This window comes from Rhinolophus hipposideros, assembly GCF_964194185.1.
Source record: "Rhinolophus hipposideros genome assembly, chromosome: 1".
NCBI classification, from domain to species: Eukaryota; Metazoa; Chordata; class Mammalia; order Chiroptera; family Rhinolophidae; genus Rhinolophus; species Rhinolophus hipposideros.
In genome coordinates, this window is record NC_138047.1 from 55,224,569 (window position 1) to 55,240,145 (window position 15,577).

General features: G+C 40.3%; 1 protein-coding gene across 1 annotated transcript in view; it reads right to left on the bottom strand.

Annotated features, from left to right (window-relative positions):
- SCARB2 (scavenger receptor class B member 2) overlaps positions 1-15,577 on the bottom strand; it is a 61,173-nt gene that overhangs the window by 31,745 nt on the left and 13,851 nt on the right. Inside the window, exon 2 of the mRNA XM_081053904.1 lies at positions 9,740-9,897. Coding sequence (XP_080910030.1) covers positions 9,740-9,897 — 158 coding nt within the window. The remainder of the gene's footprint in view (positions 1-9,739; positions 9,898-15,577) is intronic.

Sequence of the window (15,577 nt, forward strand, 5' to 3'; positions counted from 1 at the left end):
GAGAAAAAAATTACATGCCCTCCAGTTCATAGGAAAAACGTACAAAATCTGATAGTCTGGTCGTGTTAAAATACTTGCGCCATATGCAGTTAGGGGGCATTTGCAGTGGACTTTTGGTTGTTAGGCATTTACCCCTCTTTCTTCTGATCAGAGCCCTGATATTTTTTTCTCTCCTGCACCTGGCAGTGCTGTGGGAGCAGAGCTCACCTAATCCCTTTCCTAGGGCCTCTGACTCTTCAGCACAGAGCCTCAAGATGGAAAACATGGTAGACACATGGCTTCCTCCAGGGGACGCACAAGATGCGAGGCTCCTTGTGCTCCTGAGACTGGGGTCTTTAAAGCTGCTCTGGGCCCTACCTCTTTCTTCCCAGCTGCTCCTTGGACTCGGTAACCCACTTTGTAGTCTTCAAATTCTTTTTATTTACGTTGTGCAGAGGTTTCTCTCGCTTGCAACCAAAGATCCCTCATATAGAAATCATAACCCAGTCTTTTAATAGATGAGAAAATGGAGATTCAGATAAAGTAATGAGCCCAGGACTAACCAGGAGGTGGCAGAACAATGTTTAGAATCCATTCCCTGACTTCTCATTCAAGGTTTTCCTTGACAATACACAGAAGTTAATGCAAAATAATTTTGTAGAAACTAGAGAAGAGTAATTTTCAAAGGCAAATCCCTTCTTCCACCTGGACTGGTGCCTGCAGAGGGGCATTCCTTCCCTGTTACTTCTGGTCCCAGAGCCTTCTTGCAGCCAAGGTGAGGAGGGAAAGACTTCTCTAGGTGAACCTATTTATAATCAGGGCCCAGTACCCCAAGTTGACCTCGCTGACCACTCAGGAAGCAGAAGTAGAAAAAGTGATTCCAGGGAGAATACCAGTTTGCACTCAAAGAAAGCTGGGCCAGGAAGCAAAGAGCTGTGATTCAACGTAGGTCCAGAAGCCCAGGGATCAACTGTGCCAACTTTTCTGACTAATGACGAAAATCCATGACCTTGCTAAGACCTTTTTTTGTTTTTTCACTGAGCCCTAGGTCATGAACCTAGAGGCCTGAATAATTCCAAGCCTCGAGCCTACATCATTTATGTTTATTTACGTGTACTGACTCTGGAGATGACTTTTAAAATGTTTTCATTATGGCTTACCCTGTAAGAATCTGATATTTTAAAGGAAAATTGAGCATGGAGGATCCAATCACTTTAAGCCTGTAACTTAACTTAGTTTCTCAATAAACTTCAAAAAGTCAAAGCCCTGGTTTCCCAAACCATGAAAAAAAATTTAAATTCACTTGGCAGGAGCCAAGGGACCATGACAGGTCACGCACAGCTAACCACAACTTCCCTCAGCTACCAGCCACCCTACATCATGACATGTGGCCTTTTCAGAGTGGTCTAACTGAAGGAAGACAGTGCCACTGGGCTGTCAGAGGTGGCCTCCGCTCTGCAGAGGCCAAGGAAACCAAGGAGAGAGATGGCTAGTGGCCTCCCTCTCAGAACGACATATAGTCATACAGCCAGAGGAACATACAGTCAGAGGAAACCCAAACTGTTTCTCCTTCCAAGCACTCCTGTCACTCTGGCAACCCTGAGGAGGCCACACTGCAAGAAGAGGGGTTTTAGTAACAATACCAACAAGTCTAGTTACCCAAGTCTCTCCCACAGCTGCTGAACAATAGTCAACTAGAAGCAGGGTGATCTCCTGGTGAACAGCAGAACTGAGAGCAAGGAGTGATCAATTATTGCTTTACAGTATGTGAGAAAACCAGAGAAGCTTCTAGAAAGAGAGACAAAAGTTTGTTTGTTTGTTGTAAAGGCAAAGCAAATCTTAGGTGTAGACAATTAATTAAGGAACTGTACTTGAAAGTGCCTGGTATGGCCCCTGATACTTAGTAGGTGCTAATAAACCCTACTGATGTTGAAGGCTGTGGGACATCATGGACTCAGATTATAGTAAATATGAGTTAATCATAATAATGGCCCTACTCTTTAAGAAAAGGTTGGGTTATGCTCCAGGAACTATTTAATCAGGCAGGAAAACACATGATTGATTTTAGAGATATTCATTTTACATCATTTTTTAAAGTTCTTACTTATTGAAACAAAAAAAAAAATTTTTAACTCCTGAATGTTTAAACAAAATCTGAACCATCACAGAAGGCAATAAAAGCCTGAATAAAACAAAACAAAAAGAATAATTTTAATTAGTTGGAAAATTAACATCTATCTGTGCAATAGATTTTAATACTATCATAATACTATCATATAATCAATCCTTAACTTTTAATCATTTTGGTTCTTCATTCATCCAATACTCTTGGCTGAGAATCATGATTGGAAGTGACTGAACACATTGGGCAGAGTGTGGGTTGAGATCTGACTGTTAAGCTTTGCATTTAATTCTGGCTTCATCCGTTACTAGCTCTGTGATTAAGGACAGGTTATTTGTTGCTTCTGTACCTCAGTTTCCTCATCTGTAAAATGGAGATAATAATGTACCTTTTTTTGAGTTGTTGTAAGAATTAAATCCGCATAAACTTGTGATCCAGTTAGGATCTACCTTGCCCGATACTAAGTGCTTAGGAAGCATTACCTACTAAGATGCGTGAGGGTTTCTGCTGAGATCTCAATGGAGCGATGTTAACACCTCGTTCCTGTTCTCAAAGAATCCATGGTACAGAACAGGAGATTGCCGTCTGAACGGCTACCTCGCACGGGAAAGTGCTCCTAAGCTGACCTCCAGGTGCTGGCAAGACACCCAGAGGAGATGGGGTGGCTACTGGGAGTCGTGAGGAAGGCGTCGTGCAGGAACATATCTGGGTTGGTTCTGCTAGGAGTAGGCTTCCCCGGAGTGGAAATGGGGAGGCGCTTCCAGACAGGGCCTGAGCCAGGGCAGGCCGCACAGTATGAAAGCACAGGATGTGTTAGTGGAGTGGAGGGGTGAGGAAACTGGTCACGGCAGGGGATGGCACACTGCAGAAGTGGTGCAGAAGCTGCACACAGCCTGCAGCTCAGGACGAGGATGGGCTGAGCACACAGGTCAGTGGAGAAGTGAAGTCACAGGGTGGATGAACAGACCAGGGAGAAAGGGCAGCGCAAGGGAAGTAGGCCACAGGCAGGGTGCTGAGCAGCACATGAATTTAACTTTCCAGTACACCTGCCTTGTCAACTAAGTGAAAGGCTGAACATGGAGAGCCCAAAGCAGGACCCTGAGAAAAAGCATGGGGTGGGGTAGGGAGGATGAGGCCCATGTTTGTTGGGGGTGTGCAAAAAACATCTCCTCTCCTGAAGATGGACATGGTCCCCCGTCCTCTAAGCATTACCCTGAACCACCTGGCTAAGACAGGCAAGTCACCCAGGGCCTCTACGCGCATTTCACACCCAAGTCACCACCTTTTGTACAGGATGAGAAGGGAGGGGGATCTTTTCTGTTTTTCTCACTTGTGAGCAGTTCAAGGATTTTTTAAAACACAAATTTATCTGAAGACACTCTATTTCTAGCATGAGAAAAAAGTGGTATCAGATAAGAGTGAGTCAGGTTTAGAAAAAGAGAGAAGCATTCTCTTATAATAATGAAAACAATAACCATGACATGTCTAAATTTTCTATCATCTCTTTGATATGAAAAAAATTATTCAGCTCGGCTCAGAGATGAGTAAAGGACCGAAGGACTAAAAGAACAGAATTGGAATGTTTAAATAAAGTTCCTACCTTTACTATTATAAATTGCAAGGAGACAATTAGATCCTCAAGAAATTAAATGTGAAAAAATAGGACTACAAAAAAATAGACTTAAATCTTTGAAAATAGACAATTAGATCCTCAAGAAATTAAATGTGAAAAAATAGGACTACAAAAAAATAGACTCAAATCTTTGAATGGAATAGAACATCTTAAGCTCAAAAATGATAGAAAGTTCATGAAAGAATAGATTTGACGACATGTAAATTTGAAAAATAAAAAAGGCAAATAATAGAAAAACAGTTGCCATAAATGTGACAAAGGGTTAACATCATTATATACAAGTTTACAAAATGGCATGAGCACGCCAGAACCCAGACAAATGGGCAAAGGACAAGAACTAAGAGTGTGGAAAGACAATTGGTTGGCAAACACGAAGAGTATATTCAATCCAAGTGGTAATCAAAGGACAAAAGGAGAATTGGTCTACATGCCCAAGAAGGGAATAGTTAAGTGTAGTAATATATTCCCTCTATCTCTTGAATATTATCAGCAATAAAATGTATTAGTTTAAAATCAGGATATACATGGGAAGATATCTAGGATGTAATATTAAGGGACTAGAATATACATGTCATGTACATATGCATACATATAATATGTACAGATAATATGATAACTATGAAAAAGTAAAACTCACCTATGGAAAAATGGCTGAGAAGATATCCACTAAAATATTATCATTGATTATCTTTGAGACAGTGAAATCATACATAGTAGTAATTGCTCTTATTTTACTTTACTGCATTTTCAAGTTTATCTTTACTACTTATATATTTATAATACAAAATATAGCCTACACTTTTAAAGGTATGTAATGTTACATATGATATTATATATGTTGATTATTTCCTAGTCCAGTATTACTTAATGCACAATGAATAATTAAAAAACATGAAATATTTATCCCTTGCGTTTTCTTCCTTTCTGTCAAACCAGTAATATGAAAGAGAAATGAACAATCCAAACAGCAAATCTAAGAAAATCGAAAAAAGATGTTTAAGGGGATATTGTACATTTATCAAATACGTCTTAGAAATATGAAAGTTAGTTGAAAGAGCCCTTAGACAAATTTATTTTTAAAGAATTCTTGAAATGTTAAATAGTAGGCAAAATAAAAAAAGAAACCTGACAAAATGAAAAATAAATCTCAAAAAGGCTACAAAGCCATGGATTACCATATATTAGATACACATTTTTTGGCAAATATGTCACTAAGCAACAGGATCATGAGGCAAATTGGCTTTGTGTGAACAGGTCTAATCCAGGGCTAATCAATCCACAGCAATTCGCTTGACCCAGCAATTCCACCTATGGGTATTTATCCAAAGAAAATGAAAACACTAATTTAACCAGATATATTCACCCTTATGTTCACTGCAGCATTATTCACAATAGCCAAAATATGGAAGCAACCTAAGTGTCCACTGACACATAAAGAAGATGTGGTACATATATATAATGGAATATCACGCTACCGTAAAAAAAATAATGAAATTTTGCCATTGGAGACAACACGGATGGATCTAGAGGGTATTATTCTAAGTGAAATAAGTCAGACAGAGAAGGACAAATACAGTATGATTTCACTTATATGCGGAATTAAAAAAAAAAAGACAAACAAAACAAAAACAGGCTCATAGAAGCAGAGAAACTGATGGTTGCCAGAGGGGAGGGGGTTTGGGGATGGGTGAAAAAGGTGAAGGGGAATAAGATGTACAAACTTCCAGTTATAAAATAAATAAGTCATGGGGATGTAGTCAGTAACATTGTAATAACTTTGTACAGTGATAAATGGTTACTAGACTTAGTATGATGATCCTATTGTAAGGTACATAAATGTCGAATCACTATGTTGTACACCTGAAACTAATTAATATTGTATGCCAACTATACTTTAATAAAACAAAATTTTTTTAAAGTTATAACACATATTGCTTAAACCAGATTGACTGGTTTTTCTCTACTGTTTCCCCGAAAATATGACATAGCTGGAAAATCAGCTCTAATGAGTCTTTTGGAGCAAAAATTAATATAAGACCTGGTATTATATTTATATTATATTATATTATGTTATATTATGTCATATTATGTTATATTATGTTATATTATATTACATTATGTTATATTATTATATTATATTATTATATAAAACCGAGTCTTATAGTAAAATAAGACTGGGTCTAATATTAATTTTTGCTCCAAAAGACGCATTAGAGCTGATTGCCTGGCTAGGTCTTATTTTTGGGGAAACACGGTACATGTGGAAGTACCATCAACTTTTTCCAAAAACATTAATATTCTGAATTCATCAATATGTGAGTTTTGGGAAGCATGCTTACTATAAATTGTGTGTCAGATTAATCAGGCCCTCCACAGCCCAGTGTGGCCTTTCCCCCTCTGAGAGATTTCCTATCCAGGCCAATATGCACTAACCAGTTAGGGGCCAGCATGCCCTGCCCTTCCTTTGCCCCAGGACTCTTTACACATAATGGACAGAGTCAACTGATGCAGTTGGGAGGGAAGCCATGGAACTATCAAACAGTGGGGCAGGAGTTACTGGAATGTTCTGTTTGTTATGCAGCTAAACAATAGCATGATTAAATCATGAGTGACAGAAATCAGATCCACTAAATAACTGCAAAAATCTCGCTAAAAGGGCTCTAAGTCTCCCTAAAAAGTCACGTTTTTCTACAAATCCCAGAGTTCACAACCCACTCAACCCCACTAGGAATGCTCAGAAGTTTGCACTGCACATGTGAGCATCCATTCCTAAACAAGGTCATTCATTTTCAGGATCCTATTCCCTCTTTCCTGAACCTCCTCTTGGCTTCTGGGTTCCCCTGATGCAGTCCTGTGCTTCTAACTGAACTTCTTGTCTCCTGTGGATTTAAACAATTTCTCCTCATGTGTCCTATGGATTTAAACCATGGCTGACGATGTTTTATTCACTATTCCACAAATATTCATCAAACATTGGATGTTCAGAGATGAAAGGCTTTGGTTCCTACTCCTCACATAGCTTCTAGCACATTGGGAAGAATGACAGATATATATACACACACACACACACATATATATATATGTGGTTACAACGCATCTAGTCAGTGTCGTAATAGACACACCAACCAAAGTCTCGTGAGGAGGCAGCATCTGAGCTGAGACAGGTGGTGGTGACAAGTTCATCCTCAGAGACAACAGCACACACACTGGCACAGTGGTGCGCCGTGACTTAAACATAATTGGAGTGCAGTCAGACCTGTGCCATCCAATATGGCAGCTGCTAGCCACATGTGGCTCTTACACATTTGCAATGTGGCCAGTCTGCAAGCAGATGTGCTGTAAATGTAAAATACACATACACAGGATTTCACAGACTTAGTATGGAAAAAAGAATGTAAAGTGTATGAATAATTCTCAATATTGATTACATGTTGGACATGATACTATTTTAGATGGCATTTAATATTAAAATATTAAAATTAACTTCTCTTTTTTTTTTTACTTTTAAAATGTGATTCCTAAAAAATTTTAAATAACATATGTGGCCCATGTTAAATTGGATAGCTCTGGTTAAAATATAAAATTAGCTCTGGTTAGAGTACAAAATTCTAGGTTAGGAGTGCCAAAAAGAAAAAAAAATTTAATAACAAAATAAAATAAAGGGCCTAGACATATAGAAGGAACTAGATTGCTCAAGCCTTGGACATCCCACAGGGGAGTCACGAGGACCAAGCAGGCAGGGAAGAAAGTGTCAGATGTGCCCTATGGAAAATCACTCTGGTGGTGGAGTGGAAGAGAGACCAGGGAAGGTAGAAAACTCCGAGTCAGGAAAACTCACGTCGGCAAAAATGAAAGTCAGTAATGACCAATCTGCCTTCCATGCTATTGGATCTGCCCTCAAGGGTCCGTAACCTTTCCTGTGGTTACGTAACTTCCCAGACTGTGCCTGTGGCAGTTTGATGAAGCCTACGACCCTTTCTCAGATCAGTGTTTTACGTACAGAAAATAAAACACCCAGGATTACACAAGAAACCAGTGATTGAAATACAGGTACCATTTTAAAATCTGTGATACGGAAATACATGTGCTTCCTTATCGGCACTTTAAATAAGATGTAGCAGCAGGTCTAACAATTACTGTAATTATGAAATATTCATGAACATGTGTGATATTTCGATCAGCCGCTATCATGAGACACAAATATCATGAGTATTTTTGCTCCATTAGTGGTGAAGACAAGGGGACTGCAAACACTGCTGTGGTTTGTTTCCTATGTTTACACGCAAAGAAAATGCTAAATTTTAGTGAGTAGTTAATGATAACAGAATGTAATTTTTTTCCCACCCAAGTTACAGACCACCTTAAATTCTACCCGTGGGCCACTCAGGGATCCATGGATCCTGGGTTAGGAACCCCTGTAAGATGTGCCTAGGCTTTCCTCACAAGTGAGAGCAGATCCCTCTAAAATGGGACCCTGGAGGGCATAGGCTAACAGTGGGACACTGGTACTTTTAGGGTTTATTTGCTCCCATTATCACATCTACAAAAGCACATTGATAAGCCAGCGGCCACAATGGCTCAGCAGATGTTTTAATGGGAGACAAATCGCTTTCTTTGGGTTATGATTAGAGCCCGTGTCTTTTTCTCAAGAGATGATCATGACCACGGGGACCCAGAAGGAAAACTGTTTGTTCTTTAGTTCTCAAGTGAGGTCATTCTTGCATAGAGGCAGAGTCTCCACCCGCACCCAAAGGAATTTAGTTAAAAAACAGAAACAGCAAAAAGACAAATACTGTATGGTTGCACTTACATGAGGTAGCTTTGGCAGTCAAATTCATAGAAACATAGTAGAATGGTAGTTACTGGGGGCTGGGGGAGAGATCGGGGGAGTTATTTAATGGGTATAGAATTTCAGATCTGCAAGAGGTAAAAGTTCTGGAGCTGTGTTTCACAACAATGTGAATATACCTAACACTAAAATGTACACTTAAAAATGGTTAAGATGGTATGTTTTATATCATTTTTTTTATCACAATGAAAAATGGTTCGAATCGCAAAACAAACAGGACACTCAGATCCTAATTCAACTTCTATTGTCCCTGAGCAGGACAGACCTGCTCTGTCCAGTATAGTGTCTTTGGGCATTAAAAAGAAAAGAAAAAAAAAGTGCTTTTTATAATGAAGACCCAAGTGTTTTTTCAGTTCTTTCTTTTATATAACAACAGAGATCATCTTTACAATTCTGGATATTGATCTACACAGAGCAGGACAATCCACCAACACTAATAATCACAAACAATTAGCACTAATTATGTGCTGGCACTAGTCTAAGCACTTTATAAATACTCACTGACTCATTTAGTCCTCCTAACAATCCAACGGTGGAGGTCCTATTTTTATCTCCACTTTATAAAGAAACCCAGGCACAGAGAAGTAGTAAGTGGAGGGGCGGGATTCAAAACAGGCTTTTTGACTCCAGAGCCAGACCCTGAGTGGTGGAGGCAGAGACTGAGATTTGTACCTCTGAATTCCAGTGCTGAGACTCTTACTGACTCATACACACTAAGTGAATCAGTCAGCAACCATTTATTGAGCAATCGATTATGACAGAATTGTGAGGAATTTATATCATTTAGTAGTTCTGATGAAGAAAGATCTTGCTTTCTGCTTCCTTTTCTAAAAAAGAAGTTGGTAAGGAGAAACTTCACAGGAAAAATGATTGTGGGGTGGGGGAGAGGCAAAGAAAATAAAAGGGTTGGGGATGAAGAGTAGCTCTTCATGGCTCAATAACCACATTCTGCCAACTCCGGAAGAAGCAGCTGCATTTCTAACATTAACAGGCTGAGACTCAACTCCAGGCTACAAAGCCACTGTCAGGCAGATGTAATCAAAACCCGCGCTCCCTACGCAACACCCAGAGAATGCCCATGGGAAAAGATGAGGGACTCAGGCCACCGTGGGGTCACTCCATATTTCCAGTATGCAGGGAGGCAGTCAGGACTCACCTGTAGGTGTATGGTCCCACTTCTTCTAACCGAGGGATCTCCCCTCTGAGGATCTCCTCTGGATTGGTGACATTGAAAAAATAAAACTGGGTGTACACTGGCAGAGGTGGCTGCTTCCAGGAGTCAAAGGTCTCGGAACCATTTCTTAGCACAATATTCTAGGGAAGAAAACGAAAAGATTTACAAAGTGTGAGGCTTTGAACACAGAGGCAGAGAGAGGGACACTCCCTTCTCTGACCTCCTCCTGACTCAGTTAGTTTTTTCACAGGCATTCAACTGAAGTCCCTTAAGAGCAGCACCATGCCTTATGCCAACATGAAGCCCATGGCCCTATTTAACCATAAAAGGTCTTCAAAAATATTCTGGTAAAGGAAGGATGCTGGAACTATAGTGCCTGGGTAGAAACATGGTGTGACTAAAGGCATAGATCTTTTTTTTAACAGCCACAACAGTTTATTGACGATTAACTCTTCATTAAAATATTTACAAGACAACCAATTTTACACATCAGAAATTGTATCAAAATTACAACACAGACAACAATATGAAATGGGCATAAAACAAAGCTGAAGTGGACAAACACTTTCTCTTTTTAATTAACACTAGCTTAAACTTTGTTAAAGAAAGTATCCAAAAGGTCCTGTTGGCTTTGTTACAAAGATTCCACCCATAGTAAAGCTGCTGTAGAAGTTAGGCTATTCCAAGAGGCATGGTGCTTTCCCAGCTGGTCCACATGAGAGAACAGGGAGATAGGTCCACGAAAGCTAGCCTTGTGCCTTTCACTTGAGATATAACCACACCCATCCCTACAGCTCCACCACCAGACTCTACAAGCGTTTTCTCACTCAGTCCCCAACAAACCTATAACAGGACCCTTCCTTGGGAACGATGAAGAAGGAAGCTGAGCCTCACTTGAGGTGCAGTGCTTGAGGGTGTTCTTTGTCTACAATCCTTCCTTCGTTTTCCACTCTTACCATGTATTATAAGCTGAACTATGTCCCCCCAAAATTTGTATCTTAAAGTCCTAACCCCTAGTACCTCAGCATGTGACTGTATTCGGAAATAGTCTTTAAAGAGAAATGTAAGGTTAAATGAGATCATTAGGGTGGACTGCAATCCAATATGACTAATGTCCTTATGAAAAGAGGATATTAGGACACACACAGGAAAGAACACGTGAAGACACAGGGAGAAGACAGCCATCTGCAAGCCAAAGAGAGAGGCCTCAGAAGACATCAACCTTGCTGACACCTTGACCTCAGACTTCTAGTATCCAGAACTATGACACAATAAGTTTCTTTGTTCAAGTCGTCCAACCTGTGGTATTTGTTATGGCAGCCCCAGCAAACCCAAACTAACACACCACGGCGCCCCCCTACAAGAAGAGCCCCACTCTAATGACTTCAGGCTTGGCCAAGTGATTTGATTTGGTCAACAGAATGTGGGTGGAATGCAAATGCCCCAATTTTAAGCTAAGGTCTTAAGAGGCACAGCAAGTTTCTACCAGCCACTCTCGGCCAAGAGAAAAACATGCCCCAGGTAGCTGTTGATCCTTCAGCCAACACCCTAAAATGGTGATGTGTGGACGGGACATGAAGCCTGAACTTCAGCCTCGTTCAGCTGAACCAGCCAAGCTAAAACGACAGCCAGCTTGCACACCAGACTACGAAATAAATGTTACTGTTACAAGCCGCTGAGATCTGGGAGTTTGTTATCCAGCATTGCTAGGGCAGCCTGAAGGTTAATTGACAGAAACCTAGTAATAGCTAATAGTCCTAACTGTCCTCAACTTGTTAATAGAGAAAAAGTACATTCTTACAGTAAAAATTATCGAAGTACACAAGAAAAATAAAAGAAAGCATAGACTGCAAATAAAATAAAAATGTGAATAGTGATTAACTCTGCACATTGGAAATTTGTTGTTTTCTCCTTAATGGAATTTTGTATTTTCCAAATTTTTATAATGAATACAAAAATTAACACTGAGTACATTTTTAAAAAGAAAATCAAAAGAGGAAAATGGAATCTACTGATACAATATAAGGCACTAGTGAAACAATAACTAGATTCCAAGAGCAGCATCCCCTGAAGTCAATTGTCCTTCCTCTGGCAGTGAGGATCTGAGTGACAACAAAGGAACTGGCTTCAAAGCAGCTTAAATACCACATGCTAAAATGTACCTTGAGTGCTCACTCCAGCAGCAATATGCTAAAATTGGAATGATACAGAGATTAGCACGGCCCCTGCGCAAGGATGACACACAAATCTGTGAAGTGTTCCATAAAAATAAAATAAAAAATAAATAAAACGTACCTGGACACAACACACAAACAGGATGTCAAGTTTTAGTAGTCCAGACCTCCAATTTAACAGAAGTAATGTTGCAAGGGAGCTTAGTGCTATTGCTCTATTATTAAATGGAAAATATCTCAAGAATCTTTGCAGAGAAAAACAAAGCGGCTGTGGAATAAATGCATGCAGAAAACCAAAGCTGGTGAATGCGAAGCTTATCATCTGGTGGGTTGGGAGGAAATTCATGTCCACTACTTGGCCATATCTGAGAACTGGGCATTGCTTGTGGTTTGGCTCAGTTCAGAATGTCTATTCATCAGATTTCTATCCAAACCACACGTTACTGAAATATTCTTGGACTTTACTATCAGAACTGATTTACTGAGGTAAGATCAGATTGATGAGAAGGAAAAAATCAAAGACAAACCATGAAAGCCCTTTCCTCCAATTCCAGATCCAGCTCAGACTGTGTCCTTGGTGAAGCTCTCCCCTCCCTGTCCCAGCACTCCATCTCTCCCTGCCCCACTCACTGAGCAACCTAAACCTAACCAGTCACTTTCGGCAGTTTTCTTTAAGAACTTCCTGGTTTGTTTTGTTGTTTTTTTTTTTAATCTTATCTGCTATACTGGAATCTTAGCTATCTGAGGAGCAAGGGAGAGAGTCAGGCCCAGCGAGTGAGAAAACACCACTGTGAAGGCCCTCGGCTAGAACAGATATAACTTAGAGGCCCAGGAAGGATGAGGTACTGTGTTAAAGGTCACACAGCTACTTAATGTCACAGCTGGGTCAGGAACTCAGTGCAGCTTTTCTCCATTCTCCTGCCCTACCTCACAACAGTTTAATAAAACGGATATAAATATACCACACATTTTAGTTATACAAATCATACGGTAGAGTTCCTCCATCATAAAGTATGCTTACAGCAGCAGAAATAACTCAGTAGCATGGATTTCATCTACCCAAAACTATGTTAACTATGAGAAAGACAACATATAAATAATAATTTGTCTTCTGGAGGATTCTCAAGGCCCATTGATGTCTGATTTCATTAAAATAAGGACCTCTTTTTCTTGTCCATAAATTTCTAGAAAAGGGCAGGGCAATAATGTTCCCTTCTCCATGAATTCCTTAAGTAGCCCCCTTCAAAGGAATGGGTCATCCCTTCCTTTCTACCCTGCAACACATTATATAGGAATTTCTTAGGGGAAAAAAGTGGTCAGGACAGAAAATATTTTCTACAAATTTAACAGTCATCAACATGAAGCAGGTGATATTAGCAACTGAAAATAAAAAGGACAGTTCAGCTACTCAATATGGTAACATTAGGATAACTGCTTCCTTCTCAAAAATGGAATAGAGTTGTTTTTTTTCTTTAGTCCTCCCCACAGTGTCCAGGTTAATGCAGTTCCTGGAGTATATCTACTCAATTAACAGAACAGTACCAGAAAACTTACTCACCAGCTTCCATTGACTTTGCTTAGAAGATGCTAGGAGATGATTCGATATGAGGCTTTGAGAGGAGAAGAAAGCCACCAACGGTCAAACCCAAAGCCACAGGGCCAGGTTTTGTAACTGCAGCTTGATAGCAACAAATCCAAGTAGCTTTTAAAGTGTTCTCAGAGGAAGTGGCTGTTCAATGACCATTTTAGTTACATTCAGCTATGGAGAGAGCAATGGCTCATTCGAATCACAGAAACACATAGATCTAACACCTATCAGTTTGTGCATCTTATCGGTAATCCAGCACCCTCAATCGCGAAGTGCGGCCAGTACCTTTTGTGGGTGGAAAGAAAATCTGTGTCCTTCCATGACCCCTTTTACTAACAAATACCAGGGGTGCCAAAAAAATGTATACACATTTTAAGAGATGTTAACACTTTGGTCAGTGTTGCTCAAGCTAGTTTGCCATCATCAGAAGTGTCTGGATGCTGATGGGAAACACTTTGAGCACCTCGTAATTGCAGAAGTCAAATGTGACTCGTATTCATCTTTTGTTATCGGTATATATTAATACAGTTTTTTCCTTTCTTAAAATGTGTATACATTTTGGGGGCACCTTCTGTATTTAAAGCAGTGCTATAAGCATTGTTTTCTTGCAAAATATAGAACTATGCATGTAAATCATGAAACATTATGTATATGCTAGCATTGTAGGAGATACCCAGCAACACAGATATGGTTTCTGTGTTCTAGTGTTAAGTAGAAGTTAGAAAATGTAGGAGAAGGAGGAGGGATGGCAGGGGGTCCATAGTGCCTACAGAAAAAGCTCATAACTATCTTTGATTAACTGACTCCAGACATGTATCTGTTCTTACAACAGATGGCAGGAGGTAGTCTGGAGCAAGATAAGGATCGGAGTCAATAGACCTCCACCCATCTTAGGAGGTCACACCCTCCGGTGGAAGAGCATGTACCACTTTTCCCGCCAATCAGTATGTAACTCCCTCACCCCACCCAGCAAACTGTAAGTCCTTGGGACAAGGGCTCTGGCTCTCCCTCTCCCTCTCCCTCTCCCCCTGTCTCCTACTGTTCTCTTCCCTGAGAACATATCACTAATAAACCCTGCTTGCATATTAATCAGCTTGCTGACCTTTGATTTATCTCTGCATCTGCAAGAAAGACCGAGACTCCCTTAACACTAGGAGCTTACCCTCTAGGGGAATATTAATACACACATGTAAGATCATCAACAACAAAATAGCATGTGATAAAATGGCCAAGGAGTATGTGTGTATACCAGACAATGATCTCTATAGAGTTCAGACAATGGATTTTGTGAACTGAGATTAGAGAAAGGTGATGCTTAAAGTGAGACAGGAAGAATGAATAAAAATCTGGTAAGTAGAGGGAGGTCATGGGGTGGGCGCCTGATGGACAGCCAGGGTCGAATGAACTGTCCTGTCTGGCTGGGCAGAATAAGCCCTCCCTTCCTGCTTGCTCCAGGTCCATCTTTCCTGGAGCCCTCTGCTTAATCAAAAAGATAGTGGCTGTGGAGAATGAGACAATAAAAGATACAGAAATGGGACAGTATTAGGTGTGACTGAGTGTGAGTTTTATAGGGAATAGGGAGATTTATTTCGAAAGGTAGGTTGGGGGTCCCAGGAGTCTAGATTTTATCTGATCTTCAGAATATTATCAAGAGCCAGGCAGTATGTTGTCACTTTATCTCATCTACTTTGCTAAATAGACTACAAGATGATATTATCTTTCCAATTTTACATTTCAGGAGACCAAAGCTCAAAAAAGGTTAGGAGTATGTCTGAGGTTTGCCAGTAGAATGTGGAGCCAGCCTCCCACCCCAGGAATCATTACAAACCTGTGCTCCTAGCAATGGTGAATTTCATCAGAACCCAAAGTTCCCAGAAAAAAGCAATGGTTCAGAAGCCCCTCCTTTTGTGTTCCAGGAAATGGCTTACTGCAAAGAAACACCCTGCCCCATATGCCTTAGATAAGATTCACAGAAGTCCCCCTGTCTTACCTAAGACAAGGCCAGGCACCTCCAGACTCCATTCTTTGCCTCATAATTGATCACCTGAACTCCTTGTT